General features: G+C 31.1%; 1 protein-coding gene across 1 annotated transcript in view; it reads right to left on the reverse strand.

Moving 5' to 3' along the window:
- Positions 1-572: 572 nt before the first annotated feature.
- The window catches only part of LOC131844295 (division abnormally delayed protein), a 134,016-nt gene continuing 118,935 nt past the window's right edge, over positions 573-15,653 (reverse strand). The window contains exons 6-9 of the mRNA XM_059193142.1: positions 5,938-6,185; positions 5,087-5,207; positions 3,274-3,439; positions 573-2,878 (exon numbers count right to left, since the gene is read on the reverse strand). Coding sequence (XP_059049125.1) covers positions 2,742-2,878; positions 3,274-3,439; positions 5,087-5,207; positions 5,938-6,185 — 672 coding nt within the window. The 3' untranslated portion in view covers positions 573-2,741. The remainder of the gene's footprint in view (positions 2,879-3,273; positions 3,440-5,086; positions 5,208-5,937; positions 6,186-15,653) is intronic.

Consider the following 15,653-nt stretch of genomic DNA (forward strand, 5'->3'; position numbering starts at 1 on the left):
TGTATGGGGTAACTAAATTCCTGTTTATAAAACGAAAAACTTTATCAATCCTTTCTAGATTATATTTCCTTAGTGAAAATAAAAATGTTACAGGCAGGTCTTATTACCAATGTACGGTTTAAACATATAGGTAGAATTAAAACTTTTGTGAACTAAAATTATTGTATATGTACCTATTATTTATTTCTATCATCGGAATGGTAAACAAGCTAAAGGCCCGCCTGATGGTAAGCGGAAACCGTCGCCTACACATGATCACCATTAATGACGTCACGTTATTATGGAACGCCCATTTTACCATTCATGTATCGCTATTGAAGTAAGATGTCATGTTTTTTATTCTGTAATCTCATTGTTTAATCTCACCTTTCAACCAAAAGATAGCTTACTGCAACAACAATAAAGCAAGCTACGTCAGAAATAGAAGAGATATTTCTGTCGCAACTTTTTATAAAGTGTAATTCTAGTAATGTTTTAATTATTATATGTATTATTTATTTATTTATTCTATGTGTTTGCATACATAATGATTGTTAATAGAATAAAACGCAAAGTTTTTGCAGTTCATCTCATTTCCAGTTTACATTGGATTCCGTAAATTGGGTTTGTTGATGAATTGCTGATATGTGAAATTGTACAATCGGTTACATGAATTCTGCTATAAATTGACTCGTAAATTGCCGAATTGCAAATCGTCTAGAATCATATTAGGAATCACTAAAGCGGATATTTGGGGCTCTCACGTTACCTCTTTCATAGTATTTTAGCGATTTCTCAATATTAAATTTCAGGTTATAAAGGTCGATATGTATAAATAAAGGGAAAACGGAATTTTTGTATGATCCTTACTTTGTGGCAATAATAAAGTCCTGCGGGACCTCATCGATTTTGTGTGCTGTCAGAAAATCTTGTTAACTTCACTGAAACGTGAAATTAACAAGTTTTTCACGAAATATGTAAAAATATTTACTTTTACAAACCTACAAAAAAAAACAAAAAACAAAAACAAGATTTCTTGAAAGAATTTGTTTTACAGTTTATTCTTATATATATTTATAGTTTATTCACTTTTATTTAAAATAAAGTGAAAATTTTGACATATTCATGACATTTTCGATATTCATACTGGCATAACTTTTTTCTAGGGATTTCCGCACCTTGTAGGTATGATTTACAATCATATAAGACAAATTGAACATGGTTCAACCATCCAAAGTTAGTATTTAATGCCTGTAACGCATCTATACGCCACAAACCATGCACAAAAATATATATTTTTATACATTTTAAAGGATACTGAATATAAAATGATTCCTTCCCCGTCCCTCTGATTTCTCTACCACATTTCTTCTGCCAGATTAAGTTACGTATACGAGTCTTTACAGTCTACCTCAGTGTAGTCACCACTACACCGAGGTAAAAAATAGACAAAAAAAAAGTATTGTATATTTAACCTGTACCATATTAAAACTTTGTAATCACCACATGAATATAGATAGTACAGTTCTACTTCAATCGAGCGAAAAAATAACAATAATGGTAATATGACAACATGAAAATGATTCCAATACATTCCTGGTCCTCACACACCCTCATCGACTCCTTTTATTCTAACTACATAGTTATTCATTTTACAAAACTTAGAGCGTGCCATTAAATGGCGTCTGCATAATAACAGATTCTATTACGTCTTTACAATATAATATTTTATTTTATTTATGCGATAATATATTTTTCTCTTTTGTAATAAATGTACGTCCCCTGATTTAATTTCATTTGAGTATACAAGCTCCAAATAATAAGAGGTGAATTATTAAAATAAAATTATTTAACTTTGTGTTTCGTTTGAAATAAATTTGATAAGAAGCAAGTTGAAGAAGAATTGATATAAATTAGACATAATATTGTTGTTGTAAATAAATACAATATTTATTACACGCTGCCATTGAATAATAAATTAAATATTGTGTGCAACTGGCGCACGAATTTCATTGCAAAATACATATCACATAACTTAATTTTAGATTAAAATATTACTTAAAATAGTATAAATAATAATAACCGTAACATTAATATGGCAACAAAATACAATTACTAGCTAAGCACCTATACCAGTAGGACTTCAGGTATTTACAGTAATTTCTGTACAGTCAAACCTTATATAATTTATCGTTATCACTCGTGTATAATCGTTATACTTTTTCACTTAGTAAAATTATTGCCAATCAGCTAGTATTTAACAACATTAAAGATTCTTCAAATAATATTATTTTATTATTATGACGATACACTTGAGGATTCACATCCATAATTTTAAATGCAGAAGTATTGTAAAGCTTCAATTATAATTTAAATATTAATTTTAACACTACTATAATAATGATACCAAAATTATTTACAAAATGAAGACAATACGATATGCACTGTACATTTATTGCAGACAATCGTCAATTATATATTTTTAAATGCATCGTTATTGCGATCTGCATTCGAGATTCTAATATATCTATGTTCAGGGACTAGCTACACATCGTGCCCGGTCTACAAGTCCGCATTAGGCCGTCGCCAAACGCAGATCCCTTGCGAGATCATGTCTTTTATATCAGACTAAGTTCTACCTGTAGTCACACTTCACACACGCTTTACTTTCCACTCACAACTTCACAATGATATGGGGAACAAAGATCTCACTGGTTTTGTCGAGTGAGCAGAGTCTTGTCACATGGTACTTGAGTTGGTATTTAAGTGAGACAATGGCGAAGGCCTGTGAACATAGCCAAATTGAATACTATGGAGAGGAGAGGTCGTGGTGTACCTGCTGCTGCCGTCTCGGGTGTCGTTGTGTAAGGTGTCTCCACACCTTCATACTGTCTGTTACCTGTTTATATAAAAAAAATGTGTGTAAATAATTAAACAATGAATAATATAAATAATAAATACCGTAATTAAAAGTTCTTCCGAAATTAGTACTATCGGTATCAGAATGTTACGATCTTAAAAAATTATATGAATAAAAACTAGATATATTAACTTTACAAAAAAAAACACCTACAAATATTTTTCACATACTAGACTAGACTAGGTAATTTGTCTGATATTAATTTATTTATAACAGAAATCCGTTGCTTTGATTTTAACATAAATCTTAAAATATATTATTTGAAGACAATAGCTAAAACATACGTCTAACAAATACCCAAAAAATCTATCAAATCAGTAACGTAACTTGTAAATTTTCCGTTTGGAAGTTGATTGATAAAAAAGTAAGCTTACCGGTTTCGTGCATACCGGAGCCCTCTTCTCCAGATCCCTCGGTATCGTAAGACGCATCATCATCGTAACTGCGATAATTTCCGGAACCTTCCTCGCTGGCCTCATCGCCTTGCATGAACACGTCCGGAGAATTTATGTCGCTTCCTATTGTTGTTCTCACCAGCAACTGTTGTAAGATATCAAAGATTATCTTTAAAAATGTGGATACCCAAAAGTATTTGTTGTATATTTGTAAAAATTAATATACTGATGTATTGAATATTATTTATTTCTGTATATTATTACAAAAAGTAAGAGAAAATTGGAGAGCACAGATACCAAACTGACACTAACTTGTATACCACTACAAAACAAAGAAAACAAGTATTTAAGTTTGCGCGAATAAGAAATGTTTATTTACATTTGTAAATATTATTTAGGTAGGCAAGAAAACTTTAAATCTCAAACATAAAACTTTAATACAGGAGAGTAAAACAGTAAAAATACGACTAAAATGAATGACGATAGGTAAATCCAACATATCAAATTGGATATTGTTACGACAAAAGTAAACTCCGGAGCCACTAAATCGATTTGAGAATTGTCTGAAGAGTATATTATTCTATCGTGACGTAAGCTAATTATATATTATTTTAATATGTATATAAAAAAACTTATATGTTATGTGCACGCTGCTGACCATTAATTAGAACATTCCATCAACTTTTGTAAATCAGTTAAGGCAACTTTTGAGCTATTTATATCCATAGATATACTTAAATGAAGACTGAAATATAAAGCCTTAAAATTATATAGGCAATAAAATGTTTAATACGAGATACCATATCACGACAGGATCTACTGCATGCATATAAACAATATTTGTGTACGAGTTCTAAAACGAAACTTTTGGTGATCACTTATGATTTTAACGTCAGATAATAAAGTCTAGCTACATTAATTAACGTCAATACACGACTTTCAAGTTATTCAAGTCACCATTGCGTGAACTGATACGTCATTGCAAGGCAAAAAATTCTACGAAAATATTAATAGTTAATTAAAAACATACATATTCATAAAAACATTGATATTGGAATAGCTGAAAGTTCTTTTGTTCGTTTTATTAGCCCTAAGCTCCAAGCTACATTTTAGATTCATTTGGATTATACTGTACTATTACTAGCACCACTATTCACAGTTCTATATTACACATATTTATGTTGATGGATATAAGTGCACAGGTGTTTATATAGTTTTTAGTGAAGATTGAAATATATGCAAGCACGTATCTGTAATAGATAACTAATTAACAAATAAGATATATTTTTTTGTTAGATATCACGTATTTGGTATAAAAATCCACCCTCAAAAAATATATTTTTAATTTTTTACAGAATCCAATATTTAAAAATTGTTAAATAAATATATTATAGATAGTTCATCAATAGTCATATATGGTTTCAATATCATGAAGATATCTTGAATAGGTACTGAGAAAAAAAAATTCGTCAAGGGTTTTCCCCCTATTTATTCTCTTACTATAGGGGTTAGGGGCGTGAGATTGAATGTATGGCTATTTTAGATAAAAAAACAATAAAAACAAAGTAAGAACCCTTCATCAGACGTGAGTGCAGATTTCATATGCTTAACCCACTAGATCCTTTATTGCCTCTTTATGATCTCGTATTCTGATAGATTTTTCTTTTGCGTGAAAAAGTAACAATCTTCCATCCACCCATACTCACAAACGCCCGCGTTTATAATACGAGAAAGATAATTTATTTTATTTTTACAAATACAATATCAAAAGTAATAAATACAAATTAATCACCTGTCTTGCCTGCTGCAACTTGTCACCGAGAGCTGCCACTCTTGGGTCCCGAGGAATGTCCAGCACCTCGGGGTTATATTTTTGATCGATTAGAGACGAGGACACCAGCGGTTTCGTATAACTAAACAAAAGAACAATATTTTTAATCATACAGGTAATTATACACTTTTCTATTTTTATGTGATGAAAATGGAATGTTGTATCCGCTACTAACGGTATATGGTGGTGGTCAGTGAGGGATGTTAGAATGATGAAGTCAGGTTGGTTATCTCATTGTGATAAATTCATTACGAATTCACCACTATAGTTTCTATTACATCGCTAGCAATGGAATCTCTAATTATAATAGCAATCCCTTTCCGTACTATTTGTAACAATAAACAAACATTGTTTTTAAAAAGAGTTAATACCTTTATCTGTAAGAAATAGAATGGTGAAATGTGAACAAATTATATTAAATATTAGTACTTGTGCATTTCCAAAGGTAGACAGGGATATTATTGCTTTATGCAACATAGAATGCAGTTGGAAGTACGAATATGTATATATTATCAACTTGGGAATAGTGGCTTTTGATGTCTGTGAAACCGCGGTCACAATGTTTTCAATTTATTGTAAGGAATTTGACTACATTATATATGTAGAATGACGGCCTTGGATAAATACAACTTTAGTACACCGTCTTATCTCTGATAGTCCCTGGTTCGCTTTCTCTTTTGTTATTTGCATTTAACTACATTATTTTACTACCTGTTTATGAAAAATGTAGATACATAGCTCATTAATTTTAAAACGACTAAAATTGCAATAAATTTGTATTATTTGGAAATTGTTTATTTTTAAATACTTACTCTCCAATTGATTTGCCGTTCCAACAATTATCGTCTCCATCTTGTGCAAAGTCCAGTTCATCACATAGATAATCTCCAAGATGGGCGAAGAGTTTCTTTTTCCTGGACAAAGACGCGGCAAAATCTAATAGTATAGCATCAGGTGGCGGTGCGTTCAGTGCATTCCGTCGCGTTGCACCAGGAGAAGGTAGTGGAGATGTCAGACTTGATGCCTCCATCGTCATGGTCACACCGCACTCCTTGTGTACCTGTTAACAATACAATTTTTAGGTCAATGGAATGGAAAACAAGCTAATGGCCCATTTAAGTGTAAGTAGAAATCGTCGCCTATATACATATGTACATGAACAGCAGCATTTATACTATCCTGATCATCAGGATGAATGGCAGTCGTCCACCGTGCGTTTTTCCAGACTTCTTTTGCCTAGCACAACGACTTATGTGGTATCTTCCAGCAATGGTATTTTCAATCCGATCCGATATTGAAATCTTCAAGAAAAGAGTATATTCCTTTTTCTTCATCCGTATGCGTATGAACACGGTTGAATTATATTCGAGTGATTCTATTCTAACATATATACCTAACAGAAAATAAATTACCTAATTGGTGTATTACAAATTTTATATTATATTTAATATTTATACACTTTTTATTTTATGTTGAAAAGAAACAGGAATATAATAGTATTTTGTGTTTCCCTTTTTATTCAATAACTAGTTTTATATATTTGTTTACTTGTATAATTAATAATATCCTCCACAATATAATAAAAATAAAAGAAATTTTTAATTTTGGACACCTTTTGCCTTATAACATATAGAAGATTGTCTACAAACCATTTTAAGTACAATAACTAAAAACATTATTATCATAGAGATCTCCCAGCCCCTTCCACTCAACATACCTTTAAATGTTGTATGTGTATCAAGAGGATAAAAAACTCGCAATGACAGTAGTTCAAAATCCGTCCCACATAGTGTAGATGAAGATAAATTACAAGCACCGCCGATGTTCATATCATTTGTCCGCTGCATCATCACGTGAGCAGATCGGAATTTGCGCGGAAATAGCGACGGGCCGCGGTGAACTAGCGCCAACAGTAGTCCGATTCCAATTTAGATTAAACTTTACGACCTTTATAAGTGTAACAGTATATACTTACAATAAAGTATTTGTCATTAATATACGTGTTTATGACATTCAATTCGATATACGATATAGACAAGATACTTTGTATATCTTCTTCAGAATTATATTGGCCAATCTAACATTAATTAAATATTAATTAAATTCTTAATTGTCTAAAAAAGCAAAATACTAGCAAAAAAAGTAAGTAGTATATGTACATAGTTCACATGAAGTATTCTCTCTCGTTCAAAAAAGAACAAACAGTTTTTTTTAAATTATTCATAACATTGTAATATTAGCCATAAGTAATCGAAATACAATATATTTATTTTGCAATAAAAAAACAACAGGTGCAATAGATTTATTTTATTATATGATCGATCTTTTTATGAATTATGGTTTCAGTAAGATCAAAACGGTCTATCGAATCAACGGACTCAGTCTTTGAAACAAGAAAGGCTAAGATTAAATTACTCCTGACCATCAAAATTGAATCTATATTACTTTTATAATATCTGGAATATTTATTTGATTCAATAATCTTTATAATAGTAGTATTATATTCTCAGTATGGTAATTACTTCTAAACCGAATTTTAGATATCCTATATTTTTAAATCTTCTCATTTGGTACCCATTATTAATATACTTCTATTCATCATAAAATTTCGCGTTAAAACCCGTTAAATTATTTTAATAATCAGATATTTTTATTACAGAGAATACGTATGTGGCCGGCCTTAGTGGAATGTTTTGTTGGTGTTATGTCATCTGATTAAATGGTGGAATTACTATTTGATTGTTTCTATGTGCGGACAGGCTACTCGTGCCGCCGGCCGCCGTGTGAACGCCCGCAGCGACTCGCGACACACGCAAATAAACTATAGCAAGTTGGCTTAAAAGTTGGCTCAATGTGTACTGTGCACTGAGACCGCAAATAGTAACGTCGTTTTCAACATATTCATATACAGTGCATCTATTCTTAAGACAACATTCCTAACAAGGAATGTATGCAATTTAGAGTACCTTATATCGTTTGGGTATAAAGAATATCACTTTTGGGGAAGGGGATTGTTAGTGGACTGTTGACCCCATGAATTGCAGGGCACCATGTCCGGTTGACTTCCACGCAGTTCCCCCTGGGAGCCATAATTATAAATTATTGGTGAATTTGCACAATGGGCTAACTAACCTGACCTCATGCTCAGTTTATCATCTTCCACCGGTGCCAGCGTAAACCGTTAGCGCAGGCGGGTGCATCATTACATTATCAAACATAACATCCCCCCCCCCCCCCATTCATTATGGGCTGACCTGCATGTTATCGCATACCGTTACAGTAACTTTACAAACAAAGCTTAAAAGTAAATGTGGTCTTAACTGATGAGAAAAGGCCTTCTATAGACTAGCGCTGATTAATACATTATGTGCTATAAAAATGTATGCATGAACAAACTATTAATAAGCAATAATTAGTTTTTTATTCATCTCATGAACATAAGAGTATGCTATTAAATACAAAAAGAGTCTGAACATTAATATTGTAAATATTCATTAGCACTTTGAGTTTCGCATTGCCGTAACCGGATCAGGGCTGCCAGTATATGAGATATTGTTGATGATTTTCTTTTCAATTCGGATATTATTGTATCATTGTCCTCGTACAATTTATATGAGAATTCTGAGAAAGATTTGCACTGTAATCAAAATGTTTGAATCTAACTTAGATCCAAGTAAGTATTTAAGTAGAAATTAATTAATAAGAGTAGATTAATCTGTACCATGTATATTAATTATCATTATAAACAGGTATATTTTTTATCTATAAGAAGTTATATTGTTAACAGGAAAATAGGCTGTATTCATATAAAAGCAAGTTATGGTTTGTGCAAAAGTCATATCATATTGGATACTTTTTGAGGATTTCTATCTGCATTGTATTTACGAAGCAGAATGTTTGGCAACCTTAAACCAGCTCGCAATGCCTATACTGTAACAAAAAAAGTAAAAAACGTTGTCTGGGTTTATATTGAAAAGTATTAGTTGCCGCGGGTGGGCAATTGTAATTACAGTGAAAGAGCCCAGGATAATATATAAAGCGGCATAAAAGCACCGCTGGCGATGAGCACAATGCCCTGGATGTATTAAGAAATGGCAGTTGTAATTAAGACAGTGTTATTGCGCTAAATAGTATGGCGGTATTAGTGTGGGGGAAAGCGGCATTTGTGCGGTGCCCTTTAATTATCTACCAAGTATATTTACCGAAGAATATTTTTACGTAGTTGTATATATATTAATATTGTTAGTATTAAGTATACTAGTGACCTACCACGGCTTCGTATGAATGCAATTATTTTAAGAATTATCAATATTTTTATGAACAACTCAATATAAGTCCAATGATCTATTTCATTCAGCACTTTTTTTATATGATGCTAATTGTGCACCCGCCTGTGCTATCGGTTTATGCTGGCGGGCACCAATGGAGGATGATAAGAAGAGCATAAGGCCAGGTCAGTGACAAATTCACCAGGGATTTACACGCAAGTTTCCAGGGGAATCACGTGGACGGTAACCTGACATGGTACATTGCTAGCAATGGGTTCATTAATCCACATTACTAATAATCCTCCCCTCGCCTCCGATGATACTTATAACATCCCTTTTTGTTACTTTATGAGTGTTATGAATTTTTACGCAAGTTTATTGATTTTAAATTATTTTTACGATTTTAGTGTAGATAAAAATATAGTTACGCAAAAATCAAATTTGTATAGGATATACCATGGATACATACATATAATATGGAATACCTTTATGTTATTCTTACTAACTCGTACATAGCGTGGCACAAGTATAATAATAGCACTGCCCGCGGTTTCACTCGCGTGAAATTTATGGTTATGTGTTACTCTGTATAATCTATATTATTGTAAAGTTTTACTAAAATCCTTTCGGTAGTTTTTACGTGAAAGAGTAACAATCAACCTCTATACATCTACAGTCACAGACTTCACGTTTAATATATTAGTAAGATTTCGGTGTACATAGGTATCAACTTATTCATAGGTGTATAGAAAATAAACGCCGTATTCAATTCAGTGATGGTGCAAAAAGTGTTGTATCCGGGTACCGAGTCCGGAATGACGATATAGCATCGTGAATGTGAATTGGGCATGACGACATGTTACTGGACGTGGACGGATTTCCGTGGGATGTGCGATTATTGCTGTATGTAATGTTACATTCAATGCATGAACATACGGACTAAATGACAAGAGTCCGTATGATAATAAAAATATTAGTGTGGCATTACCTATACTATATATATTTCGTAAAAAGAACATTCCCATTTTTTAGTAAGATTACAGAGAATCTTAGGAATATATGAATTATCCATATATATATATATTATTAAATGAAATATTGTGTACATTTATCTTAATTCTTAATAAAAAATATTAGAAATGCAAATATTTTTGAGTATGGATGTATGTTACTCTTTCACACAAAAACTACTGAACGAATTGTAACGAAACTTTACAGATTATTGTACCTTATTACAGATCACTATACCTATTAAGATATAGCTTATACATCGGAATAACATACAGGCTATATATTTTTTATTGACATTTATAAAATGAATATTAAAATTTAAGAAATTAGTTAGTAGTAGTAGTAGTTTTAGTTTGTAATATTTTCACTTGTACTGGCTTATGGATTGTAATAAAAAATGTGAAGATTATACCAAAGTAAACGAGGTTGCAGGTAGTTAGTAAAATATAATTCACACCATCAGTGTCACCAAGTGACCCCTTTACTAGCAGTGTATCATGTCAGATGGACCAATACGCTTTCTATCTTGAAAACTGTTGTATTTCCACTGGCAATATTAATTCTCTGTTAGATTATGGCAATAATAACCACGCCTCTTTGACATTTGTCTTCTGTTCTATCTCCGATTCGCTCTGTATATTTTAAATAATAGTTATGTAAATAAAGTGTTTAGTTCTATGTTCATTGTTAATTAATCATTTCTAATATTAGACTGTGTCAAAATATAACGGAAATCTACTTGAAGAAATTCCTGGTGCATTCTCTACGATACTAACTATATATGTATACCATGCAAACAAACCTAACTTAATCCTTATACTATAATTCTTCTTTTCAGTGGTTTGTCGCCAGTATATTACGTACGTATTATATTACGTAGGCGGAGCTTATTTTTATTAGATACTATATTATTTTGTACATATACAACAATAAAATTAGTCCAAGCGGCATTACATATGTTCTTCAAATGTTTGAGGATGTGTCTACAAATGACTCTACAATATCATACTCTAAGGTCATTCAATGTGGAAAGATATTTCTTTCCAATTTATTCTTTAAAATTTGCTACTAAAATAAAATTGAAAATCGAAATAAATCATAAACTACATTATATGATGTTATTACAAAACATGCTTGGTCTCGTAACTTTATCGTACTGAGCAAATGTCATTGAACGGTTTAGAGAACGACGTGGGCGTTGTAAATGTCTTCAATTAATACTAAAAACATACGGAGACTGTGATGCGAGTGCGAGCAATGAATTCGTTGCCACAAATTACGATGATCGAATCCATAAAAATGCATAGCAAAGATGGAATGGGTCCAAATGTTGGCGCGCAAAACACTACATCGATTATTATTTTTGAAGAAGATTTTACTAACAAATTAATTTGTATTTCGAATTTTAAATCGAATAAAATAAATAAAAATGTAATATTAATATATTAAACTGTCATAACTAGAGTTCTATTCACAAGACTGGTTTCGCGTAGCAAACGGAGAATATTTTTATAAACATTTACGAAAATTGCCAAGATCATCAGAACAATCTACCCTCAAAAACAAATCTATCAATAATATATCGGTCTCTATCGTAGAGATGTGAAGGAAAATACTACTAAAACTCTTGTTCCGATTTATTTCGTAGGTTTTGCCGATAAAGAACGAACGAAAGTAAGAATTGAAAATTTTGGAATAATATCTTTACACTGTTTGCTTGATAGCTTTTCACTATTGCCCAATTAATAATGTAAAAACAATATATTTTCATATGTAGCCTATATATATTGCAATGGCAATGTGTAGGTAACAATGTGAAGAGAGATATAATAATAGCCTCTGAGCAAAGAATTGAGCTGAATTTGGAGAATTGTGGGCGGTCACATTTGTCGCAAATTGGCACAAAAGACAACAATATCCAGTCCCGTCCTGTTGACTCATGTACTTTGTAAATATCGCTAAGACAAAGATCCCACCTTTTATGATCACAATTACATATATATAATTATAGAATAGAATAATAATAGAAAATCATTTATTCAAATAAACTTAATTTAAGCACTTTTGAACATCCATAACATATGTATATCTTATATATAAAATTCTCGTGTCACAGTTTTCGTTCCCATACTCCTCCGAAACGGCTTGACCGATTCTCATGAAATTTTGTGAGCGTTTTGAGTAGGTCTGAGAATTGGCCAACATCTATTTTTCATCCTCCTAAATGTTAGGGGTAGTCAACCAATTTTTTTTTTTTATGCGAAACAACGTTTGCCGTGACAGCTAGTATATATATAATAATGTCAAGTTTAGAGATCATTTACACTGCCTACATAAATATGCAATAAACATTGTCTAAATAAATTTATAAGCACCTATTGGAATAATAATAAATCATTAGCTTCTATCCCAATAAAGTTAGATATTTTATTTCTTGCGCATTATGCTGTGGCCGCAGTTTCACCCACATTAATTTTCAATATAAAATACAGCCTATGTGTTATTCTGATGCATAAGCTATATTACTGTAAAGTTTTATAAAAATCCGATCAGTAGTTTTTGCGTGAAAGAGTAACAAACATCCATTACTCACAAACATTTGCGTTTTAAAGGTTAAGGTGAGATATATGTTTTACAAAAAAAATTCTAAGCGAATGTAATACTATACTGATTTATATATATAATGGGGCCGGATAAGTAATTTAACAATAAATAAATTTTCACCTTTATAAATACCAGGCAACGAATCGTTTATGGCCTGTGTCACAAGAATGTGCGACTCTCTAGTTTAGTCCACTAGTAGGACAAACGTGTCATTTCGTATTTAGCCCGGCTTAACGCTGTCAAGGAATGCTGCGCTTCAGAATGCCGCGTATCTACCTACATTGTTACATGTTACAACTTACCACATTATAAATTTTAGATCGCTTATAAATTGGCTTCTTTTAATAGAACTTTTATTAATTTTTTCTTGAATGAGTATAGTCTTAACCAAAATATAAGGAACCAGGCTTGCATCATTTATAACAAAATAATATATTTATGATAGCTACCAATTTTAAGTACGACATATTTATATATATTCTTGTCGTTATTTAGAATATTTTATTCGCATATCAAGTCTGTCTTAAAAGTTCTTTTTTATATAGAGGTGCGCAAGTTTTATTATAGGTTGTTATATAATAGCGTTGTGCCACCTCTTACAGAACGTAGTGAAATAGAAATAGAAATAGAAATAATTTTTATTCAAATAAACTCATTACAAGCACTTTTAAAAAGTCATATTTTGATTCTACCACTCATTCGGAATGCAGATTCATCACAAGAAGAACGAGCAACCAACTTGTGTGTTGCTCTTTTTAATAGATGTTTTTTTTATATAAATAATTACAGTATAACAAGTAAGAGGCATGCGATAATCAACATAGAAGTCGCTACGCACTACGCTACGCACATTACATTAATAATGATTAATGTAATCAGATAATATTGTCAGTGCTATAGATTTAAAGTTTTTCTATAAAAACATTATTATCGTTAACGAATTCTTCAATTTTATAGTAAGCTTTTTTGCAAAGGAACTGTTTTATTTGACATTTAAATCTTTTTTCTGGCAGATTTATAACAAACTCTGGTATTTTATTGTAAAACCTTACGCAATTGCCATAAAACGAATTACTAACTTTAGCCAAACGACATTTAGGTAAAATCAGTTTGTTATTGTTACGTAAGCTTTTATTAGTGCAATCACAAACTTTTTTGAAACTGTCTATATTCCTTCTGGCATAGATTATATTTTCATAAATGTATTGAGAAGCAGTGATGATGTATAAAATAAAATACAGCAAATAAAGGGCCTACAATACATGAAATCCATATTAATAATAAATAACTTCCGTGTTTCTCATGTATCTACTATATTTTATTTAATAAGGGAAATAACCATTTAATTATATCAAATGACCTATTCTCGCCTCTATTCACCCTTATGTATAATTATAGCAGAATTGTAGAGATCCAAAAATCCGAAAAAATATTTTTTTTCGCTTAAAAGAACTTACTAGATCCAAGTCAAAAACTGATATAAGTTTCAGTAAAAGAAATCAAGAAGTGCTGTTCGACTACTCTATCTGTATTAAGTCTGGTAAAATGAAGACGCATCTATTATTAGAATTGTATTTTTTTATAAAAAAAATACTTAGATGGTGTTATCTCATAAAATTCACTTAAGTTTTGAATTAAGGAATAAAAATAACATATACCTAGGTACTTAGGTACAAAACTCCTAAACTACAAACTTTTGTAATGTCTGAATTGTAAACCATTACACTATATCTACTTCTTACTGTATATGTATGTACTGTACTAACTTACAATTCCAGCAATCATGATTTTCTGTAATAGTGTTATTTATTAAGTGTTGAAATAAATATATAAAGTAAATTTATTAATATTTGTTTGTAAATTGGTTAGTGTTGTCATTTATTAAATAGATAAATACGCTGGTAGGTACCGTTAGTATATGAAAAAGCAAGAAACAGATTAAATAATTTATAATTGTAACTAAATATAAGTGTGAATATTATCTATTAATCTTTATCATTAAGTAACTCTTTTATTAATTATTACGAAATAAGACTCCAATTAAGCAATGAAGGCGTTGAGAGGCAATAACCGAAGATATATATCTTATAACAAGATTTAGCGATAATAAATTAATAAACAAATTTTAATATCATATGATACTTATAGTCTCATTTAATGGTGTGCCCATAAAATTAAAATTAATTAATTTTTAGTATGATCATATTATATATTGGTTGCAACTTCCTTTTCCAAGTTGACAAAGCATAACACTTTTTTGTGCTAAACTAGAATTTATTATGAAGTATTTTTAATGGTATAAATTAATATAATAATGAATTTCAGATGAAGCACAAATGTTCTAATTCTAAATTATATCTACCTATATGTGTACACTTTGCGGATCTATATATTATTACATTCATTAATAGGTATTAATATTGGATTATATTGCAGTCATTCGTATTCTATTGCAATTTGACGGCCTCGGTGGTATTGCAGTTTAGCACACCACTTTCATTCTGATGGTCACGGGGTTGATTCCACGCACGATGCAAACATTTGTTTTCGCGAGTATACGATTGTACTAGTCTGAGTTTACTATGGTATGATTTTGAAAAAAAAAAGTGTTTCTATCACTTGTCTAGTACCGATAACACAAGCGC

The sequence above is a fragment of the Achroia grisella genome, unplaced genomic scaffold (genome assembly GCF_030625045.1).
Source record: "Achroia grisella isolate CSIRO2021 unplaced genomic scaffold, CSIRO_AGI_Agris_v1 utg402, whole genome shotgun sequence".
Taxonomy (NCBI): domain Eukaryota; kingdom Metazoa; phylum Arthropoda; class Insecta; order Lepidoptera; family Pyralidae; genus Achroia; species Achroia grisella.